This window comes from Camelus bactrianus, chromosome X (assembly GCF_048773025.1).
Source record: "Camelus bactrianus isolate YW-2024 breed Bactrian camel chromosome X, ASM4877302v1, whole genome shotgun sequence".
In the NCBI taxonomy this organism is placed as follows: domain Eukaryota; kingdom Metazoa; phylum Chordata; class Mammalia; order Artiodactyla; family Camelidae; genus Camelus; species Camelus bactrianus.
In genome coordinates this window covers 34,976,907-34,993,933 of record NC_133575.1, presented here as the reverse complement: position 1 = coordinate 34,993,933, position 17,027 = coordinate 34,976,907, and the positions used below count along the sequence as shown (strand labels likewise).

General features: G+C 40.7%; 1 protein-coding gene across 1 annotated transcript in view; it reads left to right on the top strand.

Annotated features, from left to right (window-relative positions):
- Positions 1-17,027, top strand: part of EFHC2 (EF-hand domain containing 2) — a 168,910-nt gene that overhangs the window by 66,419 nt on the left and 85,464 nt on the right. Inside the window, exons 4-7 of the mRNA XM_045505194.2 lie at positions 5,765-5,988; positions 8,867-9,118; positions 13,479-13,592; positions 13,974-14,112. Of these exons, the coding sequence (XP_045361150.1) occupies positions 5,765-5,988; positions 8,867-9,118; positions 13,479-13,592; positions 13,974-14,112 (729 nt within the window). The remainder of the gene's footprint in view (positions 1-5,764; positions 5,989-8,866; positions 9,119-13,478; positions 13,593-13,973; positions 14,113-17,027) is intronic.

Genomic DNA, 17,027 nt, shown 5'->3' with positions numbered 1-17,027 from the left:
TAGGTAGTGTTTCTTTCAGTTGTGTCTTGAGTGGCCTGGGAGGGCTTTTCATGTGCCTCTGGACCCTCGGAAGGGGGTTAGGGGTCACATCTAAGTGCCGCGCACTGATGGTGCTCCTGTTAACTTCCATAGGGTTTCAGTACTTTCCAAATGAACTGTGAGGTCAGATGCACCTGTTTTGTTTTTGTTTTTGTTTTTGTTTTTGTTTTTGTTTTTGTTTTTGTTTTTGTGGAGCTGGCCATTCAGAAATTAGTGCACCTGGATGAATTATAGCCTTCCTTTTAGTTGCCTCTCCTATCATGCAATTTTTTTTAGGGAGGGCAGCATCCCTTAGCATGGTGCCAAACTAGGCATTTGGTTTTGTGCAGCTTCTAATCAGAACAACAGATTAATGCATCCTTGTTGCGTTACAAGTCAAGTCACTATTGCTCTTCAAGACTTGCTTTCGTTTCTTGCCAGGGCAGCATTCTCTTTTTGATTGGGTATATTATATTTATAGAATTTGTTGCTGTTCTGCTGGAATATAGTTAAAACAGTGTTTCACTGAGCCAAGAATGTCAGAGGTTAATCCCAGTAGTTTTACCTCCAGTTGTCTGACAGAACGATTGTTTGTCAAGTACCGCCAAGTCCAGGCTAATCTATGCTAAAGAAAGGATTACCATTCGAAATGTGCCGTGATTTTCTGGTAAGGTCTATGCCAGTTGTTCTCAGTGGAGAGTGAGCATCGGAACCTCGTGGCCCACTGGCCACATTTCTGATTCTGTAGGCCTGGGCTCAAGAAATGGCTTCTACTTGATTCTTAGTGCATCCTTGGTTAAGAATACTGATCTCTGCTAGTGACTGGTTTTGGCCCCTCAACGAGGTAGTATTTCTTATATATATAGTAGTATTATATATATAAAGTAGTATTTCTTATATATTATTTATATATATATATATATGTTTTTATGTGTATATGAACTGTGATGTATTTATATATATAAATACTTTAAGATAATCTGCCTGAATCAGGGAAATGTCATCACAAAATAGAAGTAGCACACTCATATTGGACATATACTGTATCTAAGTATGCGTCCTGTAAAGTGCATTGGTAGGACAGTATTAGGGTTGCCAGATGAAACACAAGATACCTGGTTAAATTTGAGGTTTTTAGTATACCTATGCCCCAAATATTGCATGAGGCATACTAAAAGTTATTCATTGTTTATCTGGAATCCAGATTTAACCAGGCATCTATAATTTCAATTTGCTAATTCTGGCAACCCCAGAGGGTTTGGGACCTTGGGGAGGGATCTGTCCCTGAACAGAGCTGAGTAGAATTTAAGAGTGGAGGTAAATTACTGGTCTGTGAAGATGGGTGCTTGGTGCATGGTGCCTGCTCAATAAATTTGTTGAAGAAAGGAAGGAAGGGAAGAAGGGAAGGAAAAAGGAAAGGAAAAGTGATAGACAGTGTCCATAATACAATGCAGCCATCATAAGTGATACGAGGTACTTTGAGGGATCAGAGGAGAAAACGCCATTATCCATTAGAGAAGAAGGCGTTTGAGTGGTACCTCAAGGGTTTCTCCAGATACAGATGGAAGAGGAAGGCGCGTTAGTCAGAAGGAACAGCATGAGGTAAAGAGTGGTGAGGCGAGCAGTTGGGAGGTATTTGGGAGCAGATCATAGAGTGTGTAAGGAAAACCAGGCAAGAAGGTAGAAATGCGAGAGGCCCCAACACCCACCGTGCTGTCATTTGGGGCTCATTCAATAGCTAGAGAGAGAGGCATAGTATTACTGTTTCTTATTTTCATCAGAGATATGGAATTCAGCATTTTTTTATTCTTTTGCTGCAAGACAGGTATCAGGCTAGCTGTATTAAAAAAGTTATTCTTATGAAACCCAAACTCCAAAGATGATGTTTTATAAAAATTAAAATGGAGTAGTAATTTAAGTGAGGGAATAATAGTGAACACAAGAGGAAAAGATGGCCTGTCCTGTCTGATCACAGTGAATGGTCTTAGTATTTTTAGGATACAGAGTTTAGTAGACATTCCACTTGTATATTCATTCACCGGAGACATACCTGCCTCTAGACATGGTCGTACCTCAGGTCTGCAGAGTTACTAAAATGAACTAAACGCACTTAACATTAAGATAGATGTAAGAGGTCACAGTCTTAATTCTTGAAGGTGAATTCCTAAAAACCGAATTTAGTGGTATGAGCAAAGATCTAAAGCAACTCCCAATGGAATGAAATGAAAACACGTTAAACATAAATGGATATATCATCATTTTGATCTGAACCACAGGGAAATGTTACAAAGTTAAAGCTTGCAGAGTGTAATTAGACAGCAAGGCCTTTAAAAAGTAAGAGAGATGTAAAATATGAAGATAAGGAAGAGCTTAAAAGCAGACACCTGATGCCTGGACATCTGCCCAAATTGTCTTTATGGGCCAGTTAAGAAGATAAACATCTGAGCATTTAAAGGGCAGATATAGTGCTTTTTGTTGTTGTTTTTTCATTTTGTAATGTTATTGTTATTTATATACCTTGATGATCTTGGGTGCTCTTTAATGAGTGCCAAAGACATGGCATCCTACATATTTCTGTGATATTCCAGAACAAACTCCCGCTGGTGGCGTTTCTGCCATTTTTCATGGAAGACTATAAACATTCAAATACCAATAAATAGAAATTTCAATCCCCTCAAAGGACACAGTTGAGCGATCCCCCAAATATATTTTTTGAAAGCTTTCATGCGTATATTTCACACGGCCCACGTTAGTTTTATGATTAACATGGATTTGTGACTTTGGATTTCTTCTTATTAAAATTCTCTTGTTTAGTGTTAGACCTGCCTTCTCTTTCCAACCCATGAATGGTCAGGACTCTTTTGTCACCACAAAGAACTTCCCTGGCCTCTTGAGAGCCATCTAGTGAGAGAAGTGTGGGGCCAAAGATAAGGAAGAGTGTAGAGGTCTCAGATATGCAGGCTCCTAAGGGAGGGGGGGACAGCTGATACAGTGGTGTTGGCCCTGGAGGGGGCATTGCTGCCGCTGGCAAGTGAGCCCTTCCCAGAAATTTACCCTTAGGGAAGAGAGGGGCTGTTCTGTTGGCAGAGCAGCTCCATCATCTCTCTCTGATTCACGGTGGCTGGCAGCTCTCCCCTTCTTTTTGTCCTGTTTTGCCTAAGACCTTCCCTTCCCCCCTCCACTTAAGTAATTTACAGCTATAGTGCAGTGAGATACAGTTCAGTGCAAACTGTGGAAAGTAATGGTATTAACTTAAAGCTTGAAAATCCAGATTTAAGATCTGTTTCTGCCATCTGTGAGGGCGTGGCCTTGGGCACATCACTTAACCATGTTGAACTTTGGTTTTCTCAGCCATAAACTGAATATTTATATTTCACGCATGATCTGCTTCATGGGATTATTGAAGATTAAATGAGAAAAATATATGAAAACATATCCTAGGGCTATGATGATGATTGTGATGACTATTATTTAAAAGCTCAGTGGGTGGGCCAGGTCTTCCCACCTAGAAAAATATAGGATTCCTATTTGAAGTCTTACTGAGCAGAAATCAGCCCTGACTTACTTATTTGAATTTTTATAATAAAGTACAAATGTAATATAGATGGAATTCCTAAAGAAGCTCCTGGCTGTTGAATAAATCTTATATATTTTAAAAACCATCACAATATAAGTATTTTTAAAAAGATATATAATGGTTCGTGAAAACACCTGAAATGCCCATGCTTTTTTTATGGGTGTTTAAGTATGCAATTTGCTCTAAATGTCTAATCTTGAATGATTAAATAATTTGCATACTGTTTTCAGTGGCATGAATTAAGGGCTAATTGAAGTATAATTTTTTGCAGTAAAATTATATCATCTTTTATGTAGTACATTAAAAAATATTCTAGGCTAGTTCTAATTTTATAGTTTTACTGTTTTAATTTAATGTACCAAATAATTAAAAACTGCTACAAAGAAAAGAAGATGAAAATGATTTTAGTTAATTTCCCCTCAACAGAGTGAAAAGATGATTAGTAGGATAATGGAACAGAGCTCAACACAGTTCCTGGCACATAAAGATATTCATTAAATGTTCCTTAATGAATAAAGAATGAATAATTTCTAAGTATTTCTACTTTGGGAAAAAGCACCATTCTCAGTGCTATACAAAATATGAAGAAGGTTACTTGACATCTTCATACTGAAATGCCTCCTTACAGAGGTCAAACAAGCTAATTTTTCTTGAATCATTAGACCCTCGGTTTGCTCTACTTACCTTTCCTCCTTGTCTCTTTGCTCCTGCAGTAGTCTCAGGCTTTAGTCAGTTTACAGATGCTGAGAGATGATTGTCTGTGGGTATATTGCATTTTTGGGGATCTTGCAAGCACTGACTGCTCTTTGTTCCGGACTGTCTTCTCAAGGGTGTTTATATAGTACACAGCTTTGGAAGACAAAGACAGTCTCTCCTTCTGGAGCAAAGTGCAGGTTTGCTCACAGCTTCAGAAGGTGGAGCGGGTGTCTCCCTCCAGAACTAAGAGCAGACGTTTACTGTCCAGTCTAATAAAGGTAATCTCTCCCTCTGAGACAAAAGGCAGGAATGCTTACTTCCCGTTATAAAAGATGTAGGTTCTTGAAGCTCAGGGTTCCTGTCCTGTAATGTAACCCACTGCGTGTGCAGAAGTTACCTGGCCCTTGTGTCACCCTGTGGGAATTGGGGCTCAGGAAACTGGTACAAAAATGCTGATGTTCTGTCTACTGTTTACTGTGAGTGATAAACTGCCCTTTGCCTCTAACCAAAGCATCTCATGTGTTCTGCCAGCATCCATGAAACTGGCAGGCGAACTTGTTAGCTTACATGTAGGATAAAATCTCAAACCCTGAACAATTCTTGATAACAGGGTTCAGCAGTGTTTGGGTAAGTTGGCTGGTATGATGTGGTGTAGTTGGTTGGTACACTCATCTAGTTAGGGATGGCTAATTACCATCTGCGGATACTTGGGGACCCTGGGTCCATGTTCTCAAGAGAAGTGAGTGGGCACTATAGGGCTGGAAGTAGAAAATGGGATGAGATCCAGAACCTTTAGCCCAGAACACGGGCTAAAACTGATGCCTCTGATTATCCTCACTTCGTGGGGGTGATTGGGTGGAGGCAGACACAAGCTCTAGAGGAAGAAGGAGGGAGAAGAGGTTTGTAGAGGAAAGAAGACTCCAAGAAGCTTCAAAGCAGCATTAAATCATTCGTGCTTATAGATGCTGTAAATCATGGTGTTGGCATCTACCATAGTGAAGTTTATTAGCTGATTTTTTTCAACCGAGAGAGTGCACTTCTGTGAGCACTCTGCTTTGGGGCCTTAGTTCCTTGTTTAGTGTGCTCACTTTGAGTGCTAGTGGGTGAAAGCGAGCGGGCTGGTTTTGGGAAAAGACATGAAGGCAGTGTCTGGTAAATTAGGTTACTCTGTTTATCACCCTTCCCCCTTCCCTCCTGCCCTAGCCTTTATGGTTTATGAAAGTTCTTCCCTAGCACCACTTGGGCAACTCTTTAACAACATGCAAGGCTGATCAAATAACTCTGGGCCTCAGACGTCTCAGCCCCCTCTGGCACCCTCAGAGTTTGAACATGCTGATCCCACTGCCTCCAAGAACCAGCCCTTTGCCCACTTCACTGAGGTGGGAAAGGCTTCAGGGTTATTAGAAAGATGTTCTGGGATCTCTTTCTGGTTATCCACACGATGAAACAATTGTGTTTTATTTCACACCCTAGGAACTTCTATCCGGCGTCACCGGATTTCTCTCCCACCTCCGGATGAGGATCAGTTTTATACCGTGTATCATTTCAATGTCGGCACAGACGTTGTCTTTTATGGCCGGACATTCAAGATTTATGACTGTGATACATTCACAAAAAACTTTCTGAAGAAAATAGGAGTCAAAGTAAACCCCCCGCGACAATGTCCAGAAGATCCTTACCTGAAGTTACGGAGAGAGGTAGGTTGACCCGTCCATGAGTTATTGTCTTTAGGGTGAGAATCCCTGCGGAGTGTCACTGAAGGATATTGGTAGTCCTGACGCAGAAGTGAAAGGACTTGGGGGGCCATGGTCCCTGGGATTGTCCTGTTTTCCTTGGGGCTGGAGGGAAGGCTGGGTGGTGGCTTCGGTGCAGGACTCACTCTCTGCCCTCATCCCCACTTGTCTCCGTGGAGAGCCTCCCTTCCAGGCAGTAGGAGTCTTCAGTGAACCGCCCACATGGGGTAGTTTCTAAGAGCCCATGATTGGTCTTGTGGTCACTGACAGTGTAAGAGTAGAGCCCACTTACCTGGCTTTTCTTTTCCTATTTTAGTTGCCTAACTCTGGGAAAATCTTTGCTTCTGTGCTCCTGATTTGCTGAACCACGCTTTGGGTGCACCTTTTTTTTTTCTTTCTGGGGACTCCCAACTCCCTTTATGGTGATATCAGATGCAGAGATGTTCCAGAGTGAGAAGGGCCATGATTCCGATGTACCTCCATGATGACAAGATGCTTGTCTTCAAAGTCTGATCCCAATTAGTAGTAGTAGTGTAGTCTTTCCAAAGTTTTTTTAAAATGATGCCTTGCCCAAATTTTATGTTTTACAAGGAGTCTCTGACGGGCATTGCCCCAGAAGGGCAAGTGTCATGTGGAAGGTCACATACACACCAGTCTTCTTGCTGGGAGTTGCTCTAATCTCTTGCTTCTTGCCATGATTTTTCATCATTATCATTTGTTTCTCTTTTCTCTTTTTATTGAAGTATGATTATATACAGTAAAATACACAGAAATTAAGTATACAGCTTGATGGGTCTGAACAAATGCATGCACCCATGTAATCCACAACCAGAACCATAATACTGAACATTTCCATTCCCCCATAGAGTTCCCGCCTGCCTTTTTCCAATCTATCCTTCTCCCCATCCAGGGATAAACACTGTTCTCATTTGTATCCCTATAGATTAATTTAGTCTCATTTTGATTGTTTCTAAATCTTGTAATTAATTTCTTTGCAGAAAGATAATATAAAATTTAGAATAAAATTCTCCTTTGATTCTGCTTTGATCTCTTGTTAAAAGCTGCATGTAGGATCATTCATCTCTTCGTGCCTCCTAGCCCCAGCAGAATTGTCCTTCAATGTTGTAGGCATGCAGCCCTCCTGAGAAATACATATATATTGTTGATCCCGGACTATCTAAGGTGAAATCCCTGTGTCATTAAACTCGTGTGTATTGGTGTGCAAGGAGATTTATGGCCTGGCTTCATTTTAATTTTTTTTTCTAAATGCCCTAGATGAAAGGGTCTCCATAAATACAAAGTCTTTAGAACCAGCAGAGAGAACCTAAAAGAAGTGAATCTGTATAAATTACAACTCTTTGCATCTAGCTATGCTCTTCATTGATACTTGGTATTATATGACAGTGATAGTGAATGATGATGCACTATATGAAATACATAGAACACTCTGTGATTTCATAGGTTCATAAAAAAAAAATCTTTTGTTCCAGGAATCAAAATAATTCCCAAGAACAGCCAAGAAATGTTTTAAATAGTTTTCTTTCAGATTAGGAGAATCATTTTAGCATTTATTCCCTCAGAGAGAAAGCTCTTCAATAAATATAGAAATCTGTGGAAAATTAGGAGTTTAGTAAGAGGCTTTTATATTGACTTTTGTGCATTTACTTCTCCAGTGTTTGCTGCCTTGAAATGTAAAGTTAAAATTAAACAATTTAACTTGAACTGAAAAAAGCCCCAATGGTATATGGTCAATAATGCATTTCTTAGAGGCCTTACCATTGCCAAAGAAACCTTTTTCAATCGCTGAAAACAGAGATCCCATAATTTCATGTAGATATCAAGGATGGGACTGAAGAGTTTCTGGAAGGCCATGATGTCTCCCCCACTGTCTGGGGATAAGTCTGCACCTAGACTGCCCTGGACAGAGACACAATTTTGAGAATTTACAAGTAAGATTACAAAACCCGACGTGGGGCTACATCTCCTGTGGTAGTGAGCACTTCATTTTATAACGACTGCGTGAGGCCACATGAGATAGAGGAGGGGCAGTTTTGCTCCAAAGCAGGTCTGAGAATATGCGGATAGGGAAGAGTTGTGCCAAGAAGACTGCAGAGCCAGTGGTTCCTGGGTTGGGGTATGGAGCCCTGGCAGTGGTTCTGTGCTGATTGGGAAGCTCTCCATGGCATTTGAGTTCCTCAATATCTATAAAGCTTTTGAGCAAAATAAAACCTTGAATATATTTCTTCCCTTTTCCCTTTAAAAAATCTTTGGGTGAGTTAAGAAGGATAGGTAGATAGGAATTATCAGTGAAAAGAATTTTTTGGTTGAAATATAATTAACGTAGAGTCATATGTATACATCTTAAAAGCCTACACATAGACCAGATTTGAAAAATGCATGCAATTTAGTAAACAACACGAAAATCAAGATAGAGAATATTTCCATCACCCCAGAGAGCCCTCTTGTCCCCCTTTCCAATCAATCCTCTACCCAGAGGCAGTAACTATTCTAATTTCTGTCACCATATATTAGTTTCATCTGTTCTTCAACAAGAATTTTAAGTCTTTGAGAAAAGTCAGTTTCCAAAAACATTATAGAGGTATTTTTTAGCATATTAAAATAATGTTTAATGCAAAACTTCCTGATACTTGATTGTTTGTATTTCTAAGGTTGAAACTGATTACATATGCGTATCATGTATGTTGTTAGTTGAAATTTTAAAAAGACTACAGAATAGTCTATGGAAAAGATACCTAAGATATCTTTATGTTCCTTTACTGCTTGCATCCCAGAAATGACTATGGAAAATCTCAACTATCACTGACCTTTTCTCCATCTGCAGACGCTGGATTGCGTGGAGCCCTTATGTCCCTACGAGTCCTTCGACACTCTGAAACAGTTCCTCAACTATGATAGGAAGGTTCTGCGTTTCTTCTGCCTGTGGGATGACTCAGGCTCAATGTTCGGGGACCGTAGAGAACTCATCCTGCGTTACTTTCTGTCTGATGATACTATCGAAATCAAAGAAGCGTTGCCACGTAACTCAGGAAGAGATCCTGTGACAGTGTTCCTCAAGAGGGGAAAGCTACCTAAGGTGAGCGATGGGCAGAGGACCGCTTTCCAAGTTTGCTTTCCGAGTGGGCTAAAGACTCTGGTCACTCACTGTCTGGAATGTCATGTATTATGACTGCGTGATGACAGGTTACCATGTAGTAGTGCAAGTGTTTAGAAAGCTTCCATTTTGTGCCCTCTATTAATATACATCTATGAAAGTAATACAGAGGATATGACAAATTGGAATTGGAATATTCAGAGCTTAAGGCAAGTAAAGGAAAAAAAGCCAAATACAAGAGAACTACCTTTTCATCATTTAGTTCACAGTGAGCCTTATGAAGGTAAATGACTCTCTGGTTAAGAACTGCTCGTGGCCTTGGGCAGGGCACTGGCCTCTGTAGCCTACTGAGGAGACCCCAGCCTATTGGTCTGGGTTGTGAATACACACATAATGCGTGCACAAACACATGCACGGGCGTGTGCACACACAAGCATACACGCAGGAGGGAGTCTTCTGAGGGTAGCCACCAGTCACCAACTAGCCACTGGCTAGCAACAGTGATAGCTTTTGCATTTTACTATTTAAAAAGAGATGTCAGACTGATTGTACACATATTTATGGCTATTAGAGAGCTAATGTAACTTGTGTATGGCAGAAACAGCACAGAGACAGAAGGCCTGGGTTAGAATTGTGGGTCTGCCACTGAATAGCTGTGTGACCTTGGGCAAGCCATTAACCTCTCTGAGCATATTTCCCTATCTCCAAAATGCAATTAACTAGGCTTCCCTCCTGAGGTGAGTATAAATATTGAATGAAATAATATAGTAAAAAGCACTATCTAAAGACCTGTAGACACCTCTGAGGACGTGTGAAAACATCAAGGCCTATTTCCGGCTCTGTGCAGTATTTTATTTCTTATTTGGATCAAGTATTTTTCAACTTAATTCTTCGTGCTACTGGTAAGATTACTGTAATGCTCATTTCTGAGGCAAACCACCCCTGGTTATTTGGTTATCGCAGGAGACTCTCCCAGATTCTCTGAGGCTACTGCTAGAAGTCCTGCTATGTTGCTTGCTTGCGGGGGGTGGGGCAGGATTTGTCCCAGAGTGAACCCTGGGGTATTCACAGTGAGTGGCCAGGAGGTGCCAGGGGAGCCTGTTTTTAGAATGGCTTTGAAAACTGAGTAGAAAATAATAATGGCACACCTGACATTTGCAGCATTCCCTGACATCAGTTGCTTCATTTATTCATGCATTCAACAAATGTCTGTTGAGTGTGAACTGTGTGCCTGCTCTGGGGTTACAGTAAGAAGGAGAATAGAGTGAGTCCTGCCTCATGGAGCTCCCATTCTCATGGGGGAGAGATACGGTAGCAGTGGGTGTTCCCTTGACACAGCATCCTTTGAGAAAGCCAAAGAGTACTGTTGTTGAGGTTAGATGAAATAACTGAGAAGATAAATTCCTAGCCCCAGGTCCTGCAGCTAGGAAGTGGCGAAGGGAGAGTTTGCGCCCAAATGTACTATTTTTCTATGTGACGCGGCTTACTTTTACTCCATACATCATAAGGTCACACATTTAGACTTAGATTTTACATCACACATATCAGGGACGACTTTGATTTCTCATCTGTATGGAATAAACCAGTCACTATTGGTTTATATAAGTTAGTTAAGGTATTTCCTGCCTGGACCACCTCAGTGCATGTGGAACTGAGGAGTGGCCTGGCCTGCTCCAGGCCACAGTTTGTGTTAGAGGCCGACTGCACCCCATGGTCCCGGCTACCTCACCACACCACCTCTCTCTGCCAGCAAGTGCTTCCTTGCTCAGGAGCAGGCAGGGTGCTAAGTGAGTAAAGGGAAAAAGGCAGGGTAGGGTGTCTTCCTCAGGGTGTTCTGTAGTTTTGTAGCTTAGTGAAGAGAAAAGGTGACTTGCTGATGAGGCAATTGGAGAACCACCGTAAGTGGTTGAACCCAGCAGTAGGTGCTATGGAAGTTTGGACTGGGGATAGGCCAGTAGGATGGGAGAGGTCAGGGGAAAAGATGGGGTTTTATCAGGGCCTTGAAAGATGGGTAGAATGTAGACCAGCCCACAAGGGGTGAGGAAGCATGGGGAAAGGTGGCTGGAGTATGCAGCCTGTCCTTGAGATGGCAGAGAAGAACTATATGGTGCCTCTTCCCACGTGTGCTCCTCAGCAGGACCATGTTTGTGGTTTTTTTGTTTTTTTTGTTTTGTTTTGTTTTTCACATTTTTTTTATTGAGTTATAGTCAGTTTACAATGTTGTGTCAGTTTCCAGTGTAGAGTACAGTTTTTCAGTTATACATGAACACCCATGTATTCGTTGTCACATTCTTTTTCACTGTGAGCTACCAAAAGATCTTGTATATATTTCCCTGTGCTATACAGTATAATCTTGTTTATCTATTCTACATATGCCTGTCAGTATCTACAAATTTTGAACTCCCAGTCTGTCCCTTCCCACCCCCTCCCCACTGGCAACCGCAAGTTTCTATTCTATCTCTGTGAGTCTGTTTCTGTTTTGTATTTATGTTCTTTTTTTTTTTTTTTTTTTTTAGATTCCACATATGAGCAATCTCATATGGTTTTTTTCTTTCTTTTTCTGGCTTCACTTAGAATGACATTCTCCAGGGACATCCATGTTGCTACAGATGTCATTATGTTGCCATTTTTAATGGCTGAATACTATTCCATTGTATAAATATACCGCATCTTCTTTATCCAGTCATCTGTTGATGGACATTTAGGCTGTTTCCATGTCTTGGCTCTCATAAATAGTGCTGCTATGAACATTGGGGTGCAGGTGTCTTTTTGAAGTAGGGTTCCTTCTGGATGTATGCCCAGAAATGGGATTCCTGGGTCATATGGTAAGTCTATTCCTAGTCTTTTGAGGAATCTCCATACTGTTTTCCACAGTGGCTGCACCAAACTGTATTCCTATTCCGCAGCCTCTCTAGCATTTGTCATTTGTGGACTTTTGAATGATGGCCATTCCGACTGGTATGAGGTGATACCTCATTGTAGTTTTGATTTGCATTTCTCTGATAATTAGTGATATTGAGCATTTTTTCACGTGCCTGTTGATCATTTGTATTTCTTCCTTGGAGAATTGCTTGTTTAGGTCTTCTGCCCATTTTGTTATTGGGTTGTTTGTTTTTTTTTCTTATTAAGTCGTATGAGCTGCTTATATATTCTGGAGATCAAGCCTTTGTTGGTTTCATCCTTGGCAAAAATTTTCTCCCATTCTGTAGGTTGTTGTTTTGTTTTGCTTATGGTTTCCTTTGCTGTGCAGAAGCTTGTAAGTTTCACTAGGTCCCATTTGTTTATCTTTGCTTTTATATCTATTGCTTGGGTAGACTGCCCTAGGAGAACATTTTTGAGATGTATGTGAGATAATGTTTTGCCTATGTTTTCTTCTAGGAGGTTTATTGTATCTTGTTTTATGTTTAAGTCTTTGATCCATTTTGAGTTTATTTTTGTGTATGGTGTAAGGGAGTATTCTAGCTTCATTGATTTACATGCTGCTGTCCAGTTTTCCCAACAACATTTCCTGAAGAGATTATCTTTATTCCAGTGTATATTCTTGCGTCCTTTGTCGAAGATTAGTTGACCAAAAGTTTGTGGGTTCATTTCTGGGCTCTCTGTTCTGTTCCATTGGTCTGTATGTCTGTTTTTGTACCAATACCATGCTGTCTTGATGACTATAGCTCTATAGTATTGTCTGAAGTCTGGGAGAGTTATTCCTCCAGCCTCTTTCTTTTTCTTCAGTAATGCTTTGGCAATTCTAGGTCTTTTGTGATTCCATATAAATTTTATTATGATTTGTTCTAGTTCTGTGAAATATGTCCTGGGTAATTTGATAGGGATTGCATTAAATCTGTAGATTGCCTTGGGCAGCATGACCATTTTAACAATATTGATTCTTCCAATCCAGAAACATGGGGTATCTTTCCATTTTTTAAAGTCTTCTTTAATTTCCTTAATCAGTGGTTTATAGTTTTCTGTGTATGAGTCTTTCACCTCCCTGGTTAGATTTATTCCTAGGTATTTTATTACTTTGGGTGCTATTTTAAAGGGGATTGTTTCTTTACTTTCTTTTCCTGTTGACTCATCGTTAGTGTAAAGAAATGTAACTGATTTTTGTACGTTATTCTTGTAACCTGCTACCTTACTGAATTCTTTGATTAGTTCTAGTAGTTTTTGTGTGGACCTTTTAGAGTTTTCTATGTATAGTATCATGTCATCTGCATATATTGACAATTTTACCTTTTCTTTTCCAATTTGGATCCCTTTTTTTTCTCTCTGTTGCCTCATTGCTGTGTCTAGGACAATGCTTGTGTTTAACGGTCATCCCCCACATCTTGACTTGGTTTTTATCTTCCAGTATGGCCCCCCTGGAGTCTATCAACCAGGCCAGTTAGCAGATCAAACAGTTCTCAATATGTATGGTGGCTATTCAGTGAACCGAGTGTACAGATACCTGCTGGATAAATGCAAGGTAAGGACCCTCACATTTTATTACTGTTGCCAATGTGACTTCCCTGGAACCTAGAAAGGAGGGTGAGTTACATATCCTTCTCCTGGGAGATTGATTGTGAATGAAATCAATGAATGTGTAAATGTGTGTGTGATACTGCTGTTTATCAGTAATAAACATGCTCAAGTGCACATATAAATATATGCATTGAATTGCCATTTGGTAGCACTATGTAGCTTAAAGAATGTTTTAAAATGTTAATATTGAGTGGTTGTCTTTTGATTTAAGAAATTTGCTTATAAATGATATAATTTTTTTTAATTATCTTTTTTCCTTTGGGAGGGAGTGCCAAGGTCTCTGGAGTGTCTCTGGTGCCAATGTCATGTTCTTTTGTTTTCTTAGCTAGAAAAATTAGAGCAAGAGTTTTACAAAGATAGTGACCTGTCCATAGGAACCACCATCAACGTGTGGGGAAGGAAAGTGCTCCTCTGTGACTGTGACAAATTCACGAAGACTTATTATAAGACTAAATATGGAATTGGTAAGTGATACATCTGTCAATTAGAAAGTAATATTTAAAACTTAGAATCTTTGTTCCCTAGTTAGGATTGATTGTACTTTTTTGAGTTTCAGATGCTAAGCTCATAAGAGTTACCATTTATTGAGTTATTTGCTAACTACCGGGCATTTATTGTCTTATTTATTCCTGACAAACAATTCTAGAAGGGTAGGCTCATTATCCCCACTTTAGAGGTGAGAAAACCATGGCTTCAAAGGGGCTTACTTGTCAAAGGTCACTCAGCAAGTAAAGGGTGAGTCAAGACTTGAACTTGTCCGCCTGATGCCAAAGGCTTCTGTTTTCCTTGGTAGCTCTCTGCCTCACTAGAGTATGGGTACATGCTTTGGTCAAGCCATTGAAATGGAAATCTAAATGCTTTTCTTTTCACTGAATTCTTGCTTACCACGGTGGATATACTTACTTGAGTTCTCTTGGGGGATTCTCTGGTGCCAGTTTGCTCGACCTTTCCTGGTGAGGCTCAGACAGGTTTCCAGCTTCTCTCTGCTTAGCTATCAATTCCATTCAGATCAGGTTAGTCCAGTTCAGAATGAAAACTGGTGATCTGTTCAGCAGCTACTGGACAGAGGTCATTGCAGTAGACTTAGGAGCTACGGAGCTGTGTGAGGACTTTCTAGGCTGGAAGGGGAGCAGAGACCTACAGTTATGTTACACGGTGTTATGAGTTGTAGAAGCAGCTGGAGGATCTGATGTGAAACCTGAAAAACAAACCTCTCCGTTTGTGAAACCTGCCAGCCAGCTCTGCCCTCTTCCTCGGCTCTCTGCCCTAGACTCCACGTGCCTGCCAGTACTTGGCTAAGTGGGGACGGTGGAAGTTGCTGACCTCCCAGATTGGGATTTAGAGCTTGGGTGTGGGAGACTGACTCCCATAGTCCTCTCTGAACCTTGGAATATTCATATGAGCACACTTCCCTAAGTGATCACAACCTCCTAGAAGACAAGGTGCTTTGTCTCTGGGATGAGACGAGGCTCACCTTACGTGTCTCGGTGTCCCTACTGCATAGTATTCCTGGCCTCTTGGGAATCTATATTGTGGGAGAAGGCACACAGAGCACACAAAGGGGTTGGAATGAAAAAGACTTTGTGTCACTCTTCGGTTCATTAAGAGAATTAGTTCCACCACCTCTGCATGCCAGCTTAGTCCAAATGTGTGGGCCCACGGGGCCAAATTGGTAGCCTCTTCTTGTATTATTTCATAAAATTAGTCCTCTTTAGTGGACACCATGGGGCATATTTGTTTTTGGGGCTGAGGGCAAAGGCAGCCAGGACTGTGCAGGTGGTGGCTGCTGTAGAGAAGCTGCCAGTGACCGTTAGATGGTTGGGAAGGATAATTTGGTCTTTAATAAATGTAAATGCCTGTTTAGAATCAACAAGTCTTCAGTGTAGACTTGAAAATTTGAAAAAAATTATATATATATATAATGAGCAGAGAATATATGTATATATTATATAATATATAGTTGTATATATATTGTAAGTCACTGAAACATCTACCTGTGTCCTACTAAAAGGTGACCCTAATACAAAGGATGTGATAAAGGTTCCAAAATATCATATGATCCTTTAAATATAAAGTCCAACATTTGGTTGATATTTGTTTGTCAGCTTGATTTTGAGAATATAAAGTTTGCACCTGGGAAAATAAACATAGTGCGGGAGAGACATGGTACATTGCTAGTCACTCCCTGGGTTTGTAGGGGGCTTTCAGAGGCAGAGTAAATTCACTGGTGCGCTCTAGATCTAGTGGTCCTCGGCAAATGTGTCAGCTTCAGGTGCCCTGTGGTCCACTTCAGTTGAGCTCTAGTGCTTAATTTCTTCCTGCTCACTTCTTTTGTTTACCCTGTAGACTTACTGTATTATGTAAAAAAAAAAAAGTCATGTGTGCCTTTAAAGCTAATATAGCATGAGCATTATGCATTTAAACAGAAAATTATGCAAATGCAAAATTATGATGCATTTTATGGTCATGCTGACTTTTTATATTTCTCATAACATATATTAAAATATCCCATTTAACAGACACTATAATGACACAACATTTCTTGAGTAACAACAGTTTACTTAATGTAGCTAATGACTGGAAATTATATCCATGATTCAGGGAGGATGGGAGTGAATCTTCACATTTACTTTTTCTGACTTTTTGGTAATGTTAAATTATTACACTTCGTGTTACTTAGATAGGTACTTCTGACATTTTAATTTTGTTTGTAATTCTTCTGGTTCTAAAAATTCGTAAGACTGACTACATTCTATACATTATATTTCGGTATCCTTGAAGCCCAAACCAGAACAAAGTCCTGGCAATCATTGTAGTCACGTTTCATTCCTTGTCAATGACTGTGGTCAGCAGAATACCTGGCGTCTCCACTCTGCAGCACCATAGGAAGGAGCCGACAGCTGCCAACCACACAGCAAAAGCCCTCCCCGAGAGGAAGCCAGAGGGCGATTTCGAATGCAGTGTGCAGCCTTGGTGCTTTAGTACCTTCCCTTACCTAATGCCCCAACATGTTTTGGGGGAGAAAAAAGTGGCAGACGGGCTAAGAGAAGGAGTTGGCTCTGGTCCCAAGAAAGGTGCATGAGTAAGCTTTCTATTTATGGAGAAGCAGAGGGCTTGATAGAATTCCAAGAGATCTATGTAGCCCCGTGTAAAACCCAATCTGACTCCTAAAAAGATGAGATTCTTTTGTGCATCTCAGGATTTTAAAGAGGAGGTCAGTTCTTCCACAAAACAATCCAGTGTGACTCCCCCCGTAGGCAGCCTGGCTATCCCGCTAGCCCCGGCTGGCCTGCTGGGCTCGAGCGTGTCACTCCCTCATTATTTCACGTGCATGAGTTCGGACTGGCAGATGGAGGCCTGTCGGACTTTCCTGTAGCAT